Source organism: Girardinichthys multiradiatus, chromosome 5, assembly GCF_021462225.1.
Source record: "Girardinichthys multiradiatus isolate DD_20200921_A chromosome 5, DD_fGirMul_XY1, whole genome shotgun sequence".
Taxonomy (NCBI): domain Eukaryota; kingdom Metazoa; phylum Chordata; class Actinopteri; order Cyprinodontiformes; family Goodeidae; genus Girardinichthys; species Girardinichthys multiradiatus.
Window position 1 is genome coordinate 47,283,047 of NC_061798.1, and position 21,903 is coordinate 47,304,949.

Consider the following 21,903-nt stretch of genomic DNA (forward strand, 5'->3'; position numbering starts at 1 on the left):
GGCGTGATGGACGAGTTGAAAAATCTGAACTTTTTCCTAAATTCGCGTCGCGTCAACCAATCAGTGACTGGATGTGGCAGCGATGTAGGGTGAAGGACCAAAGCGGAAAAGAAGCGGTTGTCAGTGAAGATGGAGGACCAGATCATAGTGGCGGCAAGCCACAGTTGTATGACTCAACTAATTACTTTTACTGAGACAAGTACAGAAAGGACCTGGCCTGGTTATGTTTAGGCACAAATATCTTATATTTAGGAGGTGTGGACATTAAAAATCGGCTGTTTTTTTACTGAGCTGAGATTTATTTGCTCATCGAAGACAGATGGACAGGCGTTCAGCAGCGGGGATACAGCGCCGGTAAACCGCGGTGAAGTTAGTTTAAAGTTGGATGTTCAAGCTTCGCGGAGTTAACGGCATCTAGCTCACGGTTGATCCGATTCAGGCACTCATATTTTCCACGATTGTTTGGTTCGGAAACTTATTGACGGTCCTTGGTGAACCACCGCGCGTCAGAAGAGGGAGCAACAGAGAGCAGCAGCTGAAATCTGGGTGCCTGACTCGCTTGTTACCGAATGTCAACGCGGAGTTCACACGGAATGTGAAGCGGGCAAAAGCACACAAATGAGGCGAAAAATTCGCAGAACGCACCATTAGACATCATCGAAAAGAAAAAGAACCGCCCGGTTCCAGCCGTTCATGAAAATGATCCGGCCCATGCAGTCGGCTCGGTCAGCAGAGTCCCTCCTGATAGGACCGCCCACCAGCTGACGCTGAACAACAACACGAAGCACACCTCTCTCTGTGATGCTCCGTGGCTGCTTCCACACACCAACTCCCACACTTCCAGCCTGTTGGAGCTGGAGCTCGGACATTATGGGGGCTTAATGTATTTTTAAAGTGCACATCCTCCTGAAACAGATGTGATCTCTCTCCACCAGCCGAACCATGGCTCCGTCCCTCCTCCGAGTCTGCCGCAGTCTGGCTCAATGGACCTGGCTGCTGTCCTTCTGCTTCGTCCAGCTGCTCTGCCTGGACTTCTCGGCCGCAGAGAAGGAGGAGTGGTACACGGCCTTCGTCAACATCACCTACCTGGACCCCGTTACCTCGGAGGTCCGAACGGAGAAAACCGAGTGCGGTCGTTACGGGGAGCATTCGCCCAAGAAGGAAGCCAGAGGTCGGGTTCTGGTCCCCGGCCTCCCGCAGGACAGACAGGGGTGCGACCCGAACGTCCGGTTTCCTCCGGTTCCCCAGAACACCGCCTGGGTGGCGCTGGTGGCTGCGGGAAACTGCACATTCAGAGAGAAAATCCACAACGCCGCAAACAGCAACGCGTCTGCGGTTGTTATATACAACAGTGCCAACGACACCATCACAATGCCCCACTCAGGTAAGAGGGCAACGGCTCTAATTGGACCAGGAACACCGAGATTACCACTGTTTCTGGGCAGTGTGGTGATGTTAGTGAAGACCAGCCCTCCTACAGGTGTCCAGCAGGTTAAATGAGGCCACAGAGCACCTCTCACTAATCACTGCACGCAACCTAGAGGGTGATTAACAGTTTGATCCTGGAGCTGACGACTCTGACCTCTCCTCAACCAGTGTAAGCAGATATATTATGGATGAAGGATCTGGCTGAAGAACATAATCAATAACCTGGATCCCCAAGGACTGGTTTCCTCTGAGTTCAGTAGCTGACTGGAGTTCAGGAGTCAGGATGTTTGTAGCACAACTGAAGGTTTTTTAACCATGTTAATCAGTTCAGGTCAGCTGGGAAACAGTATCTGCTCCCTTACAGATTTCCTCTGTTTTTACACAGAAATTTTTCAGATTGTAAAACTAAGATAACCAGAGAAAACACAAATCAGTGTTCAAATAATGGTTTTTTAAGGGAAAGAAGCTCTAAAAACCACCCTGGATCATTGTGAAAAAGTAATTATCCCCTAAATCTAATAACTGGTAGTGCCAGCCAAAACTGATTTATTTTTTTACCCATTCGTTGGTAGACTTGCTTGTGTGCTTTGGATTCGTTCTGCTGCATAAGTGCTCCAGAGCATGAGGTCACAACTGATGGCTGGACGTTCTCCTTCAGGATTTTCTGATTGCAGAATTTCATTGCTCCATTATCACAGCAAGTCATCCAGATCCTGAAGCAGCAAAGCAGCCCCTTACATCACACTACCACCACCATGTTTGACTGCAGGTGTGATGTTCTTTTTCTTAAATGTTGTGCTAGTTTTACAGCAGATGTACGCACTTACTTTACAGAAAAAATTTATTTCTGTCTTGTGAATCCACAGAACATTTTCTTAAAGGTCTTGAGGATCATCCAGTTGTTTTTTGCCAAACGTAAGACGGGCATTTGTGTTCCTTTGGGTCAGCACTCTCCCATGGAAGCCATATATGCCCAGTTTGTTTCTTGCCAAATCATGAACTTTGACTTTAACTGAGGTGAGTGAGGCCTGCAATGCTTTAGATGTTGTTCTGGGTTATTTTGTGATTCCTATATGAGTCCTTGTTCTGTTGGAGTAATTTTGGGAAGGTTCACTACTGTTCCATGTTGTCTTCATTTGTAGATAATGGCTCTCATTGTGGTTCTTTGGAGTCCAAACCTTAGGAATGGCTTTGAAACCCTTCCCAGATTGATACATGTGAATTAATTTTGTTCCCATCTGTTCTTGAATTTCTTCAGATCAGACATGTTTCTGGTCCAGATACCTTCTTTTTAAACACACAGGATTGTGGTTGTCATCATTGTGCAGATGAACCAAAAAGTCTACTCACCCCTGTTATAGTGCCAGGTAATAATGTAAAAAAATCATCAGAGGATCTTATGATTCCAGAACTTCGAAACTGCCCTAAACCTTCTTTAAGCTTCTTTTGATTCACTTTCAATCTTCAGTCTTTTCTGGTAGTAGCCGGTTAGTGTTCCACAGTTTAACGATATACGTACACTCTATATTGATAGTGTTCTCCAAATCTATCAGATAATGACAACATCTTGTGTTAATAGCTTTCTTTTTGTGACTTCACTGATTCTCTGTCAGATTTAGTTCTGGACTCTGGTTCAGCTGATCCAAAACTAGAGAAGCTATTTTCTACTTTAGTTTTGGACCCTCTATGATGCTCTTTTTCATCAGCTCTCAGATTCCACCTGAAAGCTTTGGCTCAAACCTGTCTGGCAGTTCCAGTCAGAACATGATGCTGCCACCACCGTGCTTCAGTGTGTGTATGGTTTTTGTTGCTCTTGATACAACATTCTTTTTGGAAATATGGCCCAAAAGTTCCAGTTTGGTTTCATCACATCATAGCACATTCTACTACCAGGTCCTCAGAGATTCAGCCAGGCCTGGATGTTTTGTTTGAAGGAAACTGCTTCTTACATGCGAACCTGCTCCATATTCTATATCAGGGGTCACCACCCTTTACAATTCAAAGAGCAATTGTTGCCCTCATTCTTACTAAATAATTTGTCTTGAGCTGTAAACCTGTTACTCTTTTAAAAAAGCTTGCTTTCATGAACACCTATAGTATACATTTTGATGTTTTATAGTTAAATTAAATAACTAAATATGTTTTTTTCTATTTTAGGTTTTAGAACAAAGAAAAATGTGACATTTTTACAAGAAGACAATACTTTTTCATAATTTTACTTTCTCCCATTTTTTTTTTCTTTATTGGTGACTCTCTTCGCTGTGTTGCCCGACATATTTATAATGCTGTGGGATTTTTTTGTACTCATCTCCTGACTGATACCTTTGTACAACGAGATCCTTCAATGCAGCCCCATACCATCACACTACCACCACTATGTGTGTGTGCATGGTGTGATTTTCTTTTTCTTAAATGCTGTGCTAGTTTTACACGAGATGGACACCCTTACTTTACAAAGAAAATCAGATTTTGTCTGACGTTTTGATCCTTTGTAACCTTTTTGCAAACTTTGGATGCAGTTATCAGGAACACTGTACAAGTGATCATTTATTATTATTCTTACATCACAGAAACCTGGTATTCTAACAGGGATGTGTGGATGTTGGTTTTTTTGACCAACTCCTGTTGCCGTCCAGTGGCATTTACAGCACTGTCTCTGTTGTTCTTGGTGTTGTTGTTGTCAGTGTCGGTTAGCCTTGAACGTCTTATTTGTTGACCGAGCCCTTATTTTCCTCCTGAATAGAATTTCCATTGGAAGTGTGTTTTCAAGCTGTTGCTACTTTTCATAAAGGTGTGGCCATCCTGACCAACAGCTTCAACAGGAACTTTGTGCTTTAAGAGTGTTTGACTAAAGGATCAGAATATTTCTAACAGATGTTAGAAGGAAAAGTGTCCTTTTCTTCTAGAACAAATGTGTGTAACGACAGGAAGTGTCAGGTTGTTTCATCTAAATATTATGCCATAGTATTTTACAGTATGAAGCACATTTCTTTTGATTATGTTTCAGGATTTGTAACACACTATACACAGACTGGTGACTGCTGTCATAACCACATTTAGTCATTTTCCCTTTTTTAATCCATATTCCTGCCGAATGAATCTGAAAAGTCAGATTTTCTCATTAGTTTTGTGTCGTTTTCAGATGTTTTCCTTCTGATATACAGGCAGCTATTTGCTCCGACTGCTTCGCTTAGGAGAACGATAAGATAAATTCAACATCGCTTAATGACTCTTCAATTATTTCTGTTGACCATGAAGATCAAAGTTTGCATATACATTGTTGTATTTCACAGAGTTTGTCCGTTTTATTATTTACTTTGTTGAGCTGAGGAGATGCAATAATTTCCACCAACCCCACATGGCAATGTCTAATAAAACCATAAATGTGCAGCTGAGAACGTTTGAAATTACAAAGGTGAAACATTAATTTGCAAAATGATAACTGTTCAAGCACTGTCAGGGAGGCTTAATACCCAAACAGTCATGATTCATTGTTAAAACAAAGACCTCGAATCTGCCTCTAGACGTGTCCTAGCAGTGAGCTTCTGACCAGACAGAGATGTTCAACAGATGGGTGGAAATCGTCATGTTGAAAGTACTCGCCGGCCACATTTTATTCTTTTAATTAAAAATAAAGCTAATTTGATTGTGAGTTTTTTAAATATTTTCATTGTTGTCTGCTTGTCAGTAAACTAAAATTGTAATATTTTAAATTAAGGCAAGTTTATTCAGTCCTACACAACAAAACGCTATAAGCTTTGCTTAAAAAGAGAGTTTAAGAAGTTAAACACTTATAATAAATGTTAAAACTGAGATTTAAAATGTAAATTTAAATGTTATGTAAAGTGTCATGCTTTGATCTCTCATCAGCAATCCGGCAAACAGTTTCATTGGTCAAATTCTTTGATCAAAAGCTGCAGAAAGTAAAAATGTTTCTTAGTCCTAATTTCAAGGAACCAACTGTTTCTGAACATCTCAGGTTTTCACGGAGTTTTTTTTTTACAGCGCTGAGGAGCATAGAAACTAAATGCTACCTCTCCTTATTTAGTTCTGGTTCTTGCCTGATTTATTTATTTATTTATTTGTATGTTTTACAGAGACCAGGTAAAGACACTACAGTTATCTAACTTGCTTATAATAAAAGCAAGCACCAATTTTTCTGTGTCCTGTTTTGACATGAAACTCGTTATTCTGGTAATGTTTTTTAAGATAATAGTAAGCTAATATAGTAACAGATTTTATGTCACTTTTAAAATTTAGTTCTGAGGCCAAAACAGCGCCCAGGTTTCCTGTATTTTCTCTGGTCTTTAGCAGCATTAAGTCTAGCTGAGTGATGACCTTTATGCATGCCTTTCTGGTACCACATGCAATGATTTCTGTCTCATCTGCATTAAGCTGAGGGAAAACCATCATCTCTTTGATATTTTTAGCACACTGACTCTGAGGTGGACAGACATAGATTTTAAATAAAAGTGGCCCAAAAATAAACTCTTGAGGAACCTCGCAATTGATTTTTGTTTGCCCATATCTACAATTACAAAGTAACAAAGTAGTTGCTGTCTGCTGGGTAAGATCTGAACCATTTAGGCACAGTACCAGAAAATCCCACCCATTTTTGCAGTCTATCAATTTGTATGCCAGGTTTAACTGTGTTTGTTTTTGAGTAAAACTGTTGGATGTTTGTGGGCCTACTTACTCAGAAATGAAATGAAAACAAATGAAGGTATAGGAGCAGGAGGTTTTTTTTCTATGTTGGCACCCTTTCAGTCCATCTTGATAAACCTCCTTCACAATGGAAGGTGACACCAGTTTCCAGTTCATGCCAGGATCAAACCTTGGTGTTAAAGTTGTAACTTCTATATTTGTTCTACCTCGGGGGAACTGTCCAACAATTTTACAAAGTTCGCATTTTGTTCTTTAAGAGGAGAAATCATGATATTAGTGGAACTTTTGCAAAATATGCCACACAAAAAGCAGCAGCTGTGAACATTTTTACATGAGATCTGGTATATAAAGAGTTAATGTGATGAACAAAAGGCACCACAGCTGCTGCAAATGTTACTAAACTGTCAGATTCAAAGCCTGGAACTATGTTTTCTCTCAGCATGAATACCTCTGAGACCTAATCATTAACCGTGTGAACCTGAGTTTTGTTTGTTGATGTAGACGCCGTTTATGGGGACTGAAAGATGGATGAAACACCGCAGGGAGCCTCCCTGACTGTCTGAGTCTGTCACAAACAGGCAACAGAGGGAGTGTGATGTAACCAGGCTCCGATTGGTAAACAGTTCTTGGAATCATTAATCTGAGTTATGGATGTGGGAGTTGAGCTTTAATATATCTGTAACACTGAGTCATTCAGGATTTGTTCCTCTTGTGTCATTCTCACATGTCAGACATTACTACACAGATTTTTAATCCCAGACAAATCGCTCAATTTGAGGAAGTCCTTGAAAGTGTGTAATTCAAGTTATTTTTTTAAGCAAAATCAGTAGATGAATCCTTAGGTTTACTGTGACTTTCCTTAACTATTTTAAAATAGAGACAACATAGACCAACACCCATTAGAGCATGATTTTGAAGTTGAAGGACATTATTTTTCAAAATTAATTGCGATCAAAAAGCTGAAAAGTGCGGTGTGCATATCTTTTTAGCTACATTGTGTCAATACTCTGTATAGCCATACTTTGCTGCGGTTACAACTGTAAGCTGTCAAATAGGATGGAGAGCTTTCATAAACGACTATTTTTCTAAGTACTGCCACATATGTTCAATTGAATTAAGGTATGTACTTTGACTAGGCCGTTCTAACACAGAACAGGCTTTGATCTAAACCATTCCATTGTAGCTCTTGCTGTATGTTTAGAGTTGTTGTCCTGCTGGAAGGTTAGCATCCACCCCAGTCTCAAGACATCTAGAGCCTTAGGCAGGTTTTCTTCCAGTATTGTCCTGCATCTAGCTTCCATCTATCTGCATATCAGCTTGCTGAAGAAAAGCATCTCTGGACTCATCTGACCAGAATGCATTCTTCCATGTTTGCAAATGGTTTGTGGTAAACTGCTAACAGGAAGTCTTCTGGCTTTCTTACAAGTTCGGCTTTTTTTGGTCACTCTTGCTTAAAGAACAGATTTATGCCCGACTAAAAGTTCTCCTGTCAAAGGATTCTCCCACCTTAGCCTTGGATCCCTTTTCTATTTATTGCTCTCCTTGTCCAGCCTCAATTTTTATTAAGGGGAGTGAAGAAGGTTGCATATGAATGAATGACACATTTTTCAAATTTTCATTGGTAAAAAAAAGTTTGAAACAGTGAATAATTTTCTTTTCCCTTAACAATTATACACTTTGTTTTAATATGTCACATAAAATCCCAATAAAATACATGGAAACCTATGGTCATAATGTTACAAAATGAGAAAAAGTTGAGTGATCTTGTTGGAAACAGGAGTACTGACTCTTTCACATGGAATAAGGACCTCTCTACTTCATTTTGTGTGGGTCACCTACCATGACCCACACAAAATGAAATCTCTTGACAAAAAGAAACCTAACCTAATTGGTGTTAATTTACTCTAGAACAGGGATGCCCAATATTCCGCTAGAGCTAATATCCTGCTGCGTTTAGATGCATCCCTGCTCCAACACACCTGAATCAAATGGCTCAATTTCCTCATCAGCTGTCAATCACCTCTGCAGAGACCTAGTAATGAGCCATTCATTTCATTGTCTTTCACTGTCTGTCCTATGCTTCCCAACAAAATTTCACTTTCAGGTTTTGTGAATATTTTCTAAAGAATTAAGCACATAAAATTAACAATTTCATATTGGAAACTTACATTTCATAAAAGACATTTAAAACCACTGTTTAAAAAGACATAAACCTTTTTATTTATTTGGCATGAAATCAGACCAAATCTTTCTTGTTAGATCTGCCTTTTCTATTTTTCTAATTCCAGAGTAATGGAAAACAGAATTTCAGAAGTTTACTTGTACCAAAAAAACTGGGCAGTTTTCCATATTAAGGGGGACATATGATGCTTTTAAATCCTTTCTTTTCAAGCTTAAGCCACCCAGTTGTTGTCTATATAAAGTGGAACTGCAATGCTTTGGTCGGAACTCCTTGTTCTTGTAGCTCCACAGGCTCCTCTTTTACCTGTTCTGTGTGTCTGAGAGCAACTGTTTGGTGCCGTCTCTTTAAATGCTATTGAGGCACTTCACACCCCGCCCCCTCCAGGTCAAAGAGCATTACACTCCACCCCGTTTGGCCATTTTTGTAGTTTGATAACAGGGATAAAATTATCTAGCGGCACGGTTCTGTCCTCAAGGAGCTAAAAGCAGCACACAGCACTAATATAAGCAGAAGACACGATGCTGCTGCTATCAGAACAATGGACAGGACGTCATATTAACTCACAATAAATTCATGTACAATAAAGTTTGCTGTCATTTCAGCGTTATTAGCAGCTTACCGCTTTGCTGTGTCCGTCGATTCCATAGACAGAAAGAACTGACCCTTAATCAGATGAAGTCTTTCAGCAAATCCTTCTTGATACTGGTGGAGGTTGCCGAAGAACTCATCCTTGAAGTGCGGAAAGAGGAATTTCCCAATGATGTGGGAACATTTCCATGAAAAATTAAATTAAATCAGGCACTTTGATGAGGTTCTGATGTTGGGGGATGTTGTAATGAATTGTGTGGGTTAATACACCCCATAACGCAACATTTAGACTTATCCACCTGCAGCTTCAGCATACTTTAGCGTGGACTAAAAAATCGCAGCGAGAAATAAGAATGGCGGAATTGTTCAACAGGAAGTCTGTGACCTTGTTTAGCTGTTCTGCAGTAAATGCTGTGATGTAACAGTTCAAATAACGTAACAGAGAAAACTGAACGGCTTGAAGAATATGAAGATATCTCCACAACACCTGCACAGACTAAAGTCAACTTTTATGCACTCCTACAGGCTCCAAGTACCTGACAAAAGTTATTTAAGGGCTAAAAAGCCGATTTTTGCATTAAGTATCCCCTTTAAACTGTTTTGATATTTATCAGAATGTGGTTAAGTTTTACCTGTTTTAAAACTAACTGAAAGGACAAATTACAATAATTAATAATACATTAACAATACCTTATGACCTTTTTTATTGTTATTGTCTTAAACTAAACACTGAATTCCTATAGGAATTGCTGGGCTTTATTGATTTAAAAATTACACTTTCTCAACTAGCAATATATTGACATACAAATCCCATTTGCAGTACAGTTTAAAAGTGCAAATATGTTTGAGTACAACTAGAAAATAGTACAAATCAAAACTATTGTTTGCAATCTATCTCCAACTTGTAAAAAGGCTTAAATAATGACGGCTTCATGTATTGTCTGTCTTTATCATTGTTATGCACATTTTCTGGTTGTCAATAAAGAATTCAAATTGTTTTATTGCTTAGCACTATTTGGAGACACGCGTATTTTAGGGCTACACCTCATACTCACTGCTTCTTTGTGTGACATCATAGAAATCTTAAAAGACACCAAACGTGTTTTGGTACAAAATGTGTGAATCAACCCTAGAAGAAAACCAAAAGACCTTGCGAAGATACTGGTTGAAGCTGGTAAGTGTCAGTTTCCACAGTGAAACTAGTCCTGTACCAACATGGTCACTCAGCAAGGATGAAGCCATTACTCCAAAAGCAACTTAAAAGCCAGATTACAGTTTGTAAATGCACTCAGGGACAAAGACGTTAATGTTGGAGACATGTCCTGTCGTCTGATGAAGCTAAAATTGAACATTTTGGTCTAAATGACCATTGTTATATTTGCAGGAAAAAGCTTGCAAGCCTGATAACACCATCCCCACTGGGAAGTACGGGGGTGGCAGCATCATGTTGTAGGGGTGTTTGGGTGCAGGAATGAATGGGGAAGTTCACAAAGTGGATGGCATCATGTTGTAAGAACATTATGTAGAAATATTGAAGCAACATCTTATGACTTCAGCCAGGAAGTTAATACTTGGAGACAATTGGGTCTTCTAATTGGACACAAACCCTAAGCATAACACCAAATTACTTACAACAAAGTCAACAACGCCATTGTTTTAAAGTGGCCATCACAAAGCCCTGTTCCATAGAAAATTTGTGTGCAAAGCTGGAAAGGTGAGTGGGATCTAAGTGGCCCAGGAGGAATGGGCCAAACGTCCAGTAAACCATTGTGAAACATGTGGAAGGAAACCCGAAACGCTTGACCCATGTCCTATAGTGTAAAAGGCAATTCAACCAATACTCTCCCTTTTTTAATCTGGCTTTCAGTATTAAGAAATGATTTTGGTAATCCTAACTGACCTATACCAGATAAAGTCCAGTCTGATTTAATGTTAGACTGTGGAAAAAACGGTTTTAGTGCCTTTTATACAGTGTATGAAAATATCTGGTCTCTATCATCAATGGGTCTGATTAGGATCAGCAGCAACAAAATACATTGTGTTCATTTTTTACCAGTGCATCAGAATTTATTTCATAACCCTAAAGTTTTTGCCAGTTTCAGTTTGAAATGCTGTGATAGTAAAACCATGTTGTGGATTAATCAACAGTTGGTTACTGGAAGGAAGCAATCAGGTTGACTCTGTTTCAAAGACATGATGTTGATGGATAACGTTTACAGTTGGAACTATTTGCTAGAGAAACTCTTCTTTAATATGATAATTTGAGTTTCCCCAATAAATATTTTTACTAAGATTAAGATTTCTGCAGCAGTGTTGTTTAACTCTTGATGTTCTTCATGTGTTGTGCAGATACAGGTGACATCGTGGCTATCATGATCCCGGAACCTAAAGGTCGTGAGATTGTAACTTTGCTGGAGCGGCGCTTTGTGGTGGTGATGCACATCACTGTTGGAACCCGCAACCTGCAGAAATATGTGAGCAGAACATCTGTGGTGTTCGTCTCCATCTCCTTCATTGTCCTCATGATCATCTCACTCGCCTGGCTCGTGTTCTACTACATCCAGAGGTTCCGCTACGCTAATGCACGAGACCGCAACCAGGTATGACTGACCACAATAGCTCTGAGCATGCATCCTGAGTTTGCTTTTATCTCATTTGGCCCAGACATGTTTTTGCTCACAGCTAACCTGAAAGGCTGTGATGAACAATGAGGTTATTTTACGCAAATGGCAAAAGTGAATTTATAAGAACTCTTTAATGGTTTTATTCTTAATTAAGAAGTGGAAATAAATGTGTTAGAATTCCTAATGTAAAGATCTGCCTTTTAAATGTGTGAAATGGGTGTACCACAAGGATCTATTTCACGACCACTCCCCTTCTGCTCATATATTAATGCATTTCCTGACAGTGATAAAGATGTTTAGTGCCAAATGTATTCAGATGATAATAATAAATGTAACTGCAAAAACATTAACAGAATCCTGCAGGTACGGATGATGGGAATCCCACAGTCGATTAAGAAGCATTTCCTGTCGTTCGTTTGCACCCAAATTGTCTCAGTTTGTTTTGTGATCAGATGCAAAGTCAGTAATTTTATTGTGGTAATTGATCAGAAGAAAATACTAAAGGTTGGTGAGTTCAAATGTCTGAGTGGTTGTTTTTTTTTGGATTCCCAACTGATTTTAGAAGAAAATGTATTTAAAAAAATTAAAATAAAAAATGTATCTTTCGTCTGACGAGATCAGATCATGTTTGCCTATAAATGCTGTCAAATTATAATTCCATGCTCATTCATTATTACACATTTCTTCTACAAAAAAAACTTCAGGTGTTTTAGATCATAGCCCAATGAAGTGGCATTATTGCAAAATCTAGAAAAAGTACACAGAGAATGTAGTTGAGTTAGATGGAAAACATCTGATCATCATTGGAAGAACCCCAGATGTGGAAGAGTTTAGCACCAGTAACTCTTTTTAAAAGTCTAACCAGAGGTGAGAGGGCCTATGGGCAGGACAACATGGTTTTCTTTTTATGTAAAATTGTTCAATGGTATTTACCTTTATTTAAATTTTAAATAAAGAAATAGATTTTACATATGGCCACAACTGAATAGGTTACATTACTACTTAGTATTTTATCTCTCATCTCCAGCTGCTACTGAGTTTTGTCAAGTCTGATTTCTCTGATTTCTAGCCTTCCTGCATTGAGTGTTCATTATTATTTATAGTTGGAGAAGAAGAGACATCTCACTGTGCGGTTAGCGTAGTTGTAAGTGTATTCTCTCGAGAATGTAGATCTTTACATACACTAAGATTTTTTAAAAAGGAAGCTAACAATATCAACTCCAGAATGTTTAATAGCCGACAGAGTTTTGAAGCTGAAATGGATAAAACTGAGCACCATTGCTGTAATACATTTCGCTTTCCTGTTATCTGCTGAAGTCAGCTCCAGGTTAATTTGCTCCAATTCAACAAAACATCTACAAAGATGTGGAGAATTTATGTTCTGAGGCAGATGGCTTTTTTTTCATACCCAAAATAAAACATACTATACCATGTTTATTTATTTAGCACTTTAAAAAAACAACACATGGTTGACCAAAATGCTTCACAACACGTAAAACAAGACAGAGATAAAAACAATTATAATCCCAAAGACACTAACGTAGCACAATCAAACCTAGACATAGAATAATATGTTCAATGTCAGACTCATTGTGTTCAAACGCAAAGAATAACCGTGTTTTCAAGTGAGATTTAAAAAGGAATCACCACCAACATCTGGTCAGCTGACCTGAGGGAAGGAGATGGGATGCAGGGGCGCATCATTAGGACAAGAAGGCGCGGATTAGAGTGAGCATCACACAACTTGAGGGGTAAATAATTTTGCCAGTTGTCGGTAATGAAGAAGCACAATGACCAGCTGTTGCAGAAGTTTTGCTTTCTGTTGTAGCATCCTGAATGACCTGCCTCCATTTAAAAACATGTCAACGTTTTTCTCTCCTGACTTCAGTTTAAACGCCTCCCAGAGACTGAATATAGCTAACTCTGAGTCATCTTCTCTCAGTAACAACTTCCACCCCGAAAAGTGTTGTTACTGCAGCTTGGTGCTGCTACTTATTTTATGATCATTCCATGATCGGAAAAAAATATTTTTTAGTTTTTGAACGGCCTATCACACGGCAGATCAAGCTGAAGTTTGTCGGATTCTGCTCATCGTCTAATTGCATCTTGAATAAAAATACAAACATCTGCCATAGTTTTTGAAAAAGTAAATGTTTTTGTCCCTTTAATGCCTGGCTTCTATCTTAAGCTTCTTGTTGAAATTCTAGTTTGTTGATCTTGCTATGATGTAGAGGTAGCGTTTTTTCATTTGCGTTATACTTTCAGCATTAATGCCGTTATTTTTTTTAATGCAACACTTTTTAAGAGTACAGTGGTCTCCTCTGAGAACAGATGAACATGTGAAGCTTACTTTAAAACTCTTAACTGTGGATTTGTAAAATCTGCAAATCTTACTCAAACAAATCAGTGAGATGTTAGTAACTTAATTTGGTGTTTTTCTTGTCACAGAAAGATGCCACTGACCATTTCAGTGTGAAGGTTTTGTGAGTTTGCTTTTCTGCCTGCAGAGGCGTTTGGGAGATGCTGCTAAAAAGGCCATCAGTAAACTTCAAGTACGCACTTTAAAGAAAGGAGACATGGTAAGTCAGATTTCTCATAACCATGTGCTTTTCTGCTGGTGATTTTTACAACCTTTGTTGACTGGCTTTGTTTTGATTGTGATGTTTGTCAGAATCTGATAAAATTATTACCAGTATCTTGACGTATCTTGTTGAGATCTCTGCTGTTGGATGGAACTGGATAAATATTTTGGATATGTTGGGTCCACACACTGTTTCTGGGCAATCTTTGTGAGGAATGTTCCACGCAATCAAAATCATAGCCATTAAACCTCATTAAACCAGATCAATGGCTAACATTTGTCTGATATGTGGGTTTACGTTGCACTGTAGATAAACAGATTGGAAAAGCAGTTAAACATCTTTTGGCTAAAGACAAAGTGTGTAGAGGATCAAAAGGACCTTATTTTACAAAGGTATCAGTCAGGAGAAGAATAATAAAAATCCATGCCGTAAATATTGTGTATCATGTCAAAGTGAAATCATTAATCAATATTTGGATAAAATGTGGAACAACACTGATATGACTAAAGCTGGACATTTTAATGTATGGTCGGTTCTGGTACAAGTGGTAACCGACTCCTGTATTCTCCATATGTTTGGACAGTAAGGAGCAGGGCTGAGAGATGTTACCAGAATAAATCTAGGCCTGGGTAAAATCTCCAAAAAACTATGTGGAAGAATATATCATGGTCCAATAAAGCCAAACTTAAACGTTTGACTACAATAGTACTGTACGAGGTACTGTATATTTAGCAGCAAACACTGCACTATCACCAAAAGAACACCATGGGCACTCTGAAACATGGTGATAGCTGCATCATGATCTGGGTTAATTTTCTTTAGATAGAACTGGAGCCGTGGTTTCCTGGGTCAATTATTGTCCAATCCTGCACAGTTTAGATCTTTACCTGTTTCAACATACCTGAATCAGATGATGGCAGCTGCTTGAAAGCTGAAGATATAAAGGATTTTTTTCCAGCATCTCTGAGAGATAAAGCATACATCCAAATCAACAGAAGAATGGCTTGACCAGAGGAAAATCAAACGTTTGGAATTGCATAGCCATAACCTAGAATTCAATCTGACAGAAAATCGGCAGACTCACCACTGGATGTCCTTACAGTGTGATAGATTTAGAGACGTGTTGCAAGCAAGAGTGGACAAATACTGCAACGTCAAGATGCGGCGAGATTATACATTCCCACCAAAGAAGACTGAATGCTGAAATAGAAGTGCTTCAACAAAGTATTAGTAAGGATGTGCATACTTATACAAACAGGTTGTAGTTTTTTTTATTTTGTTTGATATTTTTTCTTCAAACAGTTTTATTTGCCGTACAGGAGAATCGTCTCCTTAGGAAAGAAAAAGTTTAGAAATCGCTTATCATGTTCTCTTCTTTTTTTACCTAAAATGTCACCAAAACCTGGTATTTTAACAGGAGTACGCACACTGCTTTTACCCAGTGTCAGTCATTTTCTACCGCTTATTCCATAGTGGGTCGCGGGAGAGCTGGTGCCTATCTCCAGCAGTCTATGGGCGAGAGGCGGGGTCACCCTGGACAGGTCGCCAGTCCATCGCAGGGCAACACACAAACAACCACGCACACACTCATTCATACACCTAAGGGCAATTTAGAGAGACCAATTAACCTAACAGGCATGTCTTTGGACTGTGGGAGGAAGCCAGAGTACCTGGTGAGAACCCACATATGTACAGGGAGAACATGCAAACTCCATGCAGAAAGACCCCTGGCCAGGAATCGAACCCAGGACCTTCTTGCTGCAAGGCAACAGTGCTACCAACTGCGCCACCGTGCAGCCTGTTTTACCCAGTGTGTTATTCTTTAATTGAAAATGTTGGAATTCATCCTTCTTTTGGTGTCCTGTTTGTTTTTAAGGAAACTGAACCTGACTTTGACAACTGTGCAGTTTGCATTGAATGTTACAAACCTAATGATGTTGTGAGGATATTACCCTGCAGGTGAGGTTTCTTTGGGCCTAAAGCCTTAACTTTAATTTGGTCACATGCATCAGAGCCAACAGTCTTTAGACACTGTGCATCTTGTTTATGCTGCGTATTTTTCATCTTGTTTGGTCAGACATGTCTTCCATAAACACTGCGTAGATCCGTGGCTGCAAGACCACAGAACGTGTCCGATGTGCAAAATAAACATCCTAAAAGCCCTGGGAATCCCAGTAAGCCTCTTTTTTTGTCTATTTAATTATTCATTCCATCATTAAACCATCATCTTATTTCTTATTTAAAGGCTGATAAGATGCCAAAGATATGTCTGATGTGTTCCAGTTCAGCGCTGACTGCACAAATGAGACTCCTCTAGATTACGAGACGAGTATTGGGGGTCCTCTGACCAATCCCATCAGTGCTGCAAGTGACATCACAGTTAACGAGAGCTCAGTGGCGCTTGATCCTGCAGGAAGGGTGATAGACCTGCATCAGCTCCATCATTACCAGGAAACAGCATCGCAGGCAGGACAGAGCCACCCTATTGCAAGCTGTATGTACATAGGTTACAATCAGCATGTCAGCATGGAAATGTTTTCATCTCTCATAGCCTGAATGACGACCTGAACTCATCATGACTCTGAGTAATAATGGGTTTTTATACCTGAAAATGTCAGGGATTTGAAAACAATTGATTTTGCTGCCACCAAGTGGTCAAAATGGTCAATAGCAAGCTGTGATGGAGACAAATATTTAAATATTTGATTGCTGAATATACAGTCAGAAGTTTGAATCCACACATCGTGGACAGGAATTTTCTATTATTTGGTTTGTAATACTGAAGCATTATTTTTCTACATTGCAATGATTGTACAACATAAAACTAAACAATTTTAACAGCAAGCTTTGGAGGTAAAAGTTTGAAGTGATTGGGTATTTTCTCTGGTCCACACAGCATCACATAGGCATACAGGCTATAATACACTGCTAAAAAAAAAAGATAAAGGGAACTCTCAAATAACACATCCTAGATCTGAATGAATGAAATATTCTCATTGAATACTTTGTTCTGTACAAAGTTGAATGTGCTGACAACAAAATCACACCAAAATCATCAATGGAAATCAAATTTATTAACCAATGGAGGCCTGGAGTTGGAGTCACACACAAAATTAAAGTGAAAAACACACTACAGATTGATCCATCTTTGATGTAATGTCCTTAAAACAAGTCAAAATGAGGCTCAGTATTGTGTATGACCTCCCTACAACACCTGGGCATGCTCCTGATGAGACGGTGGATGGTCTCCTGAGGGATCTCCTCCCAGACCTGGATTAAAGCATCCGCCAACTCCTGGACAGTCTGTGGTGCAACGTGACGTTGGTGGATGGAGCGAGACATGATGTTCCAGATGTGCTCAATCAGATTCAGGTCTGGGGAACGGGCGGGCCAGTCCATAGCTTCAATGTCTTCATCTTGCAGGAACTGCTGACACACTCCAGCCACACGAGGTCTAGCATTGTCCTGCATTAGAAGGAACCCAGGACCAACCACACCAGCATATGGTCTCACAAGGGGTCTGAGGATCTCATCTCGGTACCTAATGGCAGTCAGGCTACCTCTGGCGAGCACATGGAGGGCTGTGCGCCCCTCCAAAGAAATGCCACCCCACACCATTACTGACCCACTGTCAAACCGGTCATGCTGAAGGATGTTGCAGGCAGCAGATCGCTCTCCATGGTGTCTCCAGACTCTGTCAGGTCTGTCACATGTGCTCAGTGTGAACCTGCTTTCATCTGTGAAGACCACAGGGCGCCAGTGGCGAATTTGCCAATCCTGGTGTTCTCTGGCAAATGCCAAGCGTCCTGCACGATGTTGGGCTGTGAGCACAACCCCCATTTGTGGACGTTGGGCCCTCATACCATCCTCATGGAGTCGGTTTCTAACTGTTTGTGCAGACACATGCACATTTGTGGCCTGCTGGAGGTCATTTTGCAGGGTTCTGGCAGTGCTCCTCCTGTTCCTCCTTGCACAAAGGTGGAGGTAGCGGTCCTGCTGCTGGGTTGTTGTCCTCCTACGGCCTCCTCCACGTCTCCTGGTCTACTGGCCTGTCTCCTAGTAGCGCCTCCAGGCTCTGGACACTACGCTGACAGACACAGCAAACCTTCTTGCCACAGCTCACATTGATGTGCCATCCTGGATGAGCTGCACTACCTGAGCCACTTGTGTGGGTTGTAGAGTCCGTCTCATGCTGCCACGAGTGTGAAAGCACCACCAACATTCAAAAGTGACCAAAACATCAGCCAGAAAGCATAGGTACTGAGAAGTGGTCTGTGGTCCCCACCTGTAGAACCACTCCTTTATTGAGTGTCTTGCTAATCACCAAAGATTTCCCCCTGTTGTCTATTTCATTTGAACAACATGTGAAATTGATTGTCAATCAGTGTTGCTTCCTAAGTGGACAGTTTGATTTCACAGACGTTTGATTTACTTGGAGTTATATTGTGTTGTTTAAGTGTTCCCTTTATTTTTTTGAGCAGTGTATATACATATGTACCACTACATTTTTTAATAAGTGGTGCTGAAAAGTCCATTTTAACTGGACAGCCCCAGTGATCATGAATGATGACAGGTAGTTTCTCTTTGGCAACATTGGGAGGATTTGTTTGGTAATACTGGACAACACTGGATGGACCAATTCTTACAACAGTGAGGAAGTGCAAAGATACCTAAAACCTAAGAAGGAGAATTTTGATTTACAACAATTAGAAAAATGTTTTGGAGTCATTTCCAAACATTTGCAGATTCCAAGATAAGCAGTGCAGACAACTGCGCTTAAGTACAAGTTATTTATTTGTCACCACTTTGCAAAGATCCTGTAGAAGACCCAAACTGCTTTGCTCAGACGACCTTTGGCCTAATATTAGTGGTCAAGAGGGGTCAAATATCCCGCCCAAATTCTGACTCTTTGTTGATTAGAAAAAAATAATTTCAAAGTTAAATAAATAAATTCAAAGTTTTTCTCCCAGTTCCTATATATAAAATCTGTTGAAGTTTGTTTTTTCATCATTCCATCCTGGAAAAAGAGCCTTTCAAATAAATCACTCAAAGCTCCAGATTAGTTTTCCATGCCCATGATGAGTGGATGCAAATGTGTTACTTCACCTCCATGAACACAATGAAATAACTGTTTACTGCCGTTTGTTTGGCCCTTCAGGTGAGAACCAGCCTCCAATGAGCAGCGATTCAGACACATCTGCTATCATGAGCGTTGATGCCAGCATGTCGGAAGCAGACTTTCCTTTGGAGCAGGAGCACGATGACGCAAAGTCCAGGGGTAATCCATGTTGAGAAGACATTTTGCACAAAAGCAGGACTGAGGGATTGACAGATTATTCCTGTCTGGGGCTAAAGAAGATCACAAAAGGGACAAAAAACCCTCAGTTCTGTTGGACTGACTATAAACAGCTTTTCTTCAGAAATGTTGTCGTGTTGCTTGTTGTATTTCATGGAGACCAGAACAATGAGTAACAGCTCTCATATTGTAGAGCCTCACAGAGTGGCTTCATGTACTTTAGAGGCAGACTGTGATGATGATGATGATGATGATGGGGTGGAGACTGGAGGCTACCTGATCCTCCTGCTGGACACAACATGGCCTCCCCAATGCATGGGTTTAGCTTCAGTCAGCATGACATTGTCAAAGATCACTGCCAACAACATACAGCGCACACTTAGCACTGTGCATTTTCAGTCCAAGCAGCCAGTAGTTCTTGTAACTTTGAGTGGATCAAAAGTTCTCCAGACTTTCTCTAAAGGTCTTTTAAAGATTTTCTTTGGACTTGTCGCTTTTTCACTCATTTTCTGATGAGGCATCTTTCAGGTCTCTGCATTTTCCTATTCTTTGAAGACATGCAGTTAACATACTGTTCATTGCTGTAAATATTTTTAGGCCAGACGATTCTTCCTTTATCTGTCTTTTTTCTAAATTTTAACCACACACTGCACATTATGCATTATGGTGATGTACCATCTAGAAAACCCCGCTAGAATGTTAAGGAAAATTTAGTACCTTCAGAAACGCTGGAGAACTACTATTCAATAACGCATTTAAAGGTTGCAAGGTCTGGAAAGAAAGAAATTGACAGTGATTGAAGACTTTTGCACAGTTGTGTAGTTCATATACCAACGGTTTTCAACCCAGAACAGCTGCTATGAATTCCTTCAACCAAATTTGTTAATACATCCCCTGAAAACTTGAGAATTAAATTTTTTAGAAGGTAGCAAACAAGGAGTTACAAAATTCAAGCACAGCTTATCCTGAGTTTATAAAAGTAAATGTTTTTTATTAACTGTAAATTCCTGCTGGGGAAATAACTGAGCTCATGTAGATCTCTCCGTCTGTCTTCACCTTTGACAATCATAATGTGTCCTTGCATTTTTGAAGTGATGTCACCGCTGCCCTGCTGAAGCTGCTGCTAATTATTCCATCAACAGAAGTTAATAATCCCCCCATGCGGGGTGTCGCAGCTGTGTGAACAGGACTATTACACTGATGCTACGTTTCAGCATTGTGGATGGAAGCACTGATTTATGGGGCAGCTAGAGAATGTAAAAATGTTCACAAGGGTTCCTGTCGCACGTGTTTCCAGCATTTCAACAACAACAACAAAAAGACTACAATAATAATGAGCTAATGGCTGTTAAAAGGACCAGTACTAAATCTTTCAGAGTAAAAACTTAACATACACTAAAGGCACAATGTTAAATAAAGCTGGGAAAAAGTTAAAGGGCAAAAATAAAAATTCTAAAAAACGGAAACATAAATGCATTACAATGGCCAATCCATTGTCTTTCAAAGCAGATTAGTCGATTAAAATGTAATTTTCTGACACAAACAGCCTCTGGAGACACTAAAAAGCAAAAGTGCAACTATATACATGTCGTGTGGAACTGCAAAACGCAAAGTCCTATTTTTGCAAAAGGAAAATGGCTTTTCAATGGGACTATGTCGAATGCATGTGTACCTGCATTCACTTTTAATGGGGTTTTTATTGCCGTATTCATCTGTCGAGGACCAACAAGAAAAAGGCACAAACTGCTGTTTTTGTCCGCTAGAAACAGAAATTCCTCTCAGAAACAGGAAGAGACCAAAAACGCAGATAAAGGTGTGAGGTTTTTAGTTTTGTTTATTTCAGCAGATCATTAATATGGCTGGTTTGATTATAGATTTGTGCCAGCTCCAATTTTCTAATAATTTAAAGAAATGCTCTGAATACATTTTTTGAAAAACTCCAGCCAGGTTTAGATGAGAAGTTAGATTTTGGTTACACTGTTACAGCACATTAAAATGAATTTACTCTCTATTTGTTCGATTTATTTGTGAGCATTTTTTTCCAGGTATTTACGGAGTTTATGGAACTTTATGGAGTTCGATCAGAAGCTCTTGATTCTAGTGACATAACAAGCAAAGTTGCACAGACTCAGACGTGGATGATGTTCTCATTGTTTCTGCAGAGTCCTGCAGCACCTGAGGCTCTGATATGTAACCGTTCTCTGGATCAGTCAGTTCATGTTACTGCACATTTCAGAGGAACCTTTGCCCCCATTGATGCTTGGTTCTGTCATTAACTTCTACATGTCTCAGCTTCTGAGATCGTATGCACGCTTTCTGCTTTTTGACAATTGACAATTTGAAATGTTGTGGTTGCAAAACTTTACTGCCTAAGAAACAGGAGATGTTTACTTTGTTGGTAAACCAGCACATGTACATGTAGCAGACAGTTTCAGTATCAAAAGTGATATAAATGTCTGTTGAGAATCGGCTGAACTAAAATTCTTAATGTTTGTATTAAAAACCAGCAAAATACACCAAGTTTTTCACCAAAATCCT

At 39.8% G+C, this 21,903-nt stretch overlaps 1 protein-coding gene across 3 annotated transcripts; it reads left to right on the forward strand.

Annotated features, from left to right (window-relative positions):
* The first annotated feature begins 336 nt into the window (after nt 1-336).
* On the forward strand, nt 337-21,376 carry rnf150a (ring finger protein 150a). 3 transcript variants are annotated; one of them, XM_047365673.1, is made up of 7 exons: nt 337-1,384; nt 11,213-11,463; nt 13,995-14,066; nt 15,946-16,028; nt 16,147-16,243; nt 16,353-16,535; nt 19,228-21,376. In XM_047365673.1, exons 1-7 carry the CDS (start codon nt 943-945, stop codon nt 19,246-19,248), a joined length of 1,149 nt encoding a protein of 382 aa, XP_047221629.1. In that variant the 5' UTR covers nt 337-942; the 3' UTR covers nt 19,249-21,376. The 3 variants fall into 3 exon arrangements, with proteins under 3 accessions (XP_047221629.1, XP_047221628.1, XP_047221627.1); XM_047365672.1 differs by having other exon boundaries at nt 341-1,384; nt 11,213-11,337; nt 16,353-16,563; XM_047365671.1 differs by having other exon boundaries at nt 343-1,384; nt 16,353-16,563.
* Nucleotides 21,377-21,903: the final 527 nt, after the last annotated feature.

Bases quoted from the DNA above. Each gene is read 5' to 3' on its own strand.
- rnf150a (XM_047365671.1), top strand. From the start codon at position 943: ATGGCTCCGTCCCTCCTCCGAGTCTGCCGCAGTCTGGCTCAATGGACC. The intron at 11,464-13,994 runs GTATGACTGACC...TTCTGCCTGCAG, and splicing joins ATGCACGAGACCGCAACCAG to AGGCGTTTGGGAGATGCTGC. The intron at 16,244-16,352 runs GTAAGCCTCTTT...GATGTGTTCCAG, and splicing joins TAAAAGCCCTGGGAATCCCA to TTCAGCGCTGACTGCACAAA.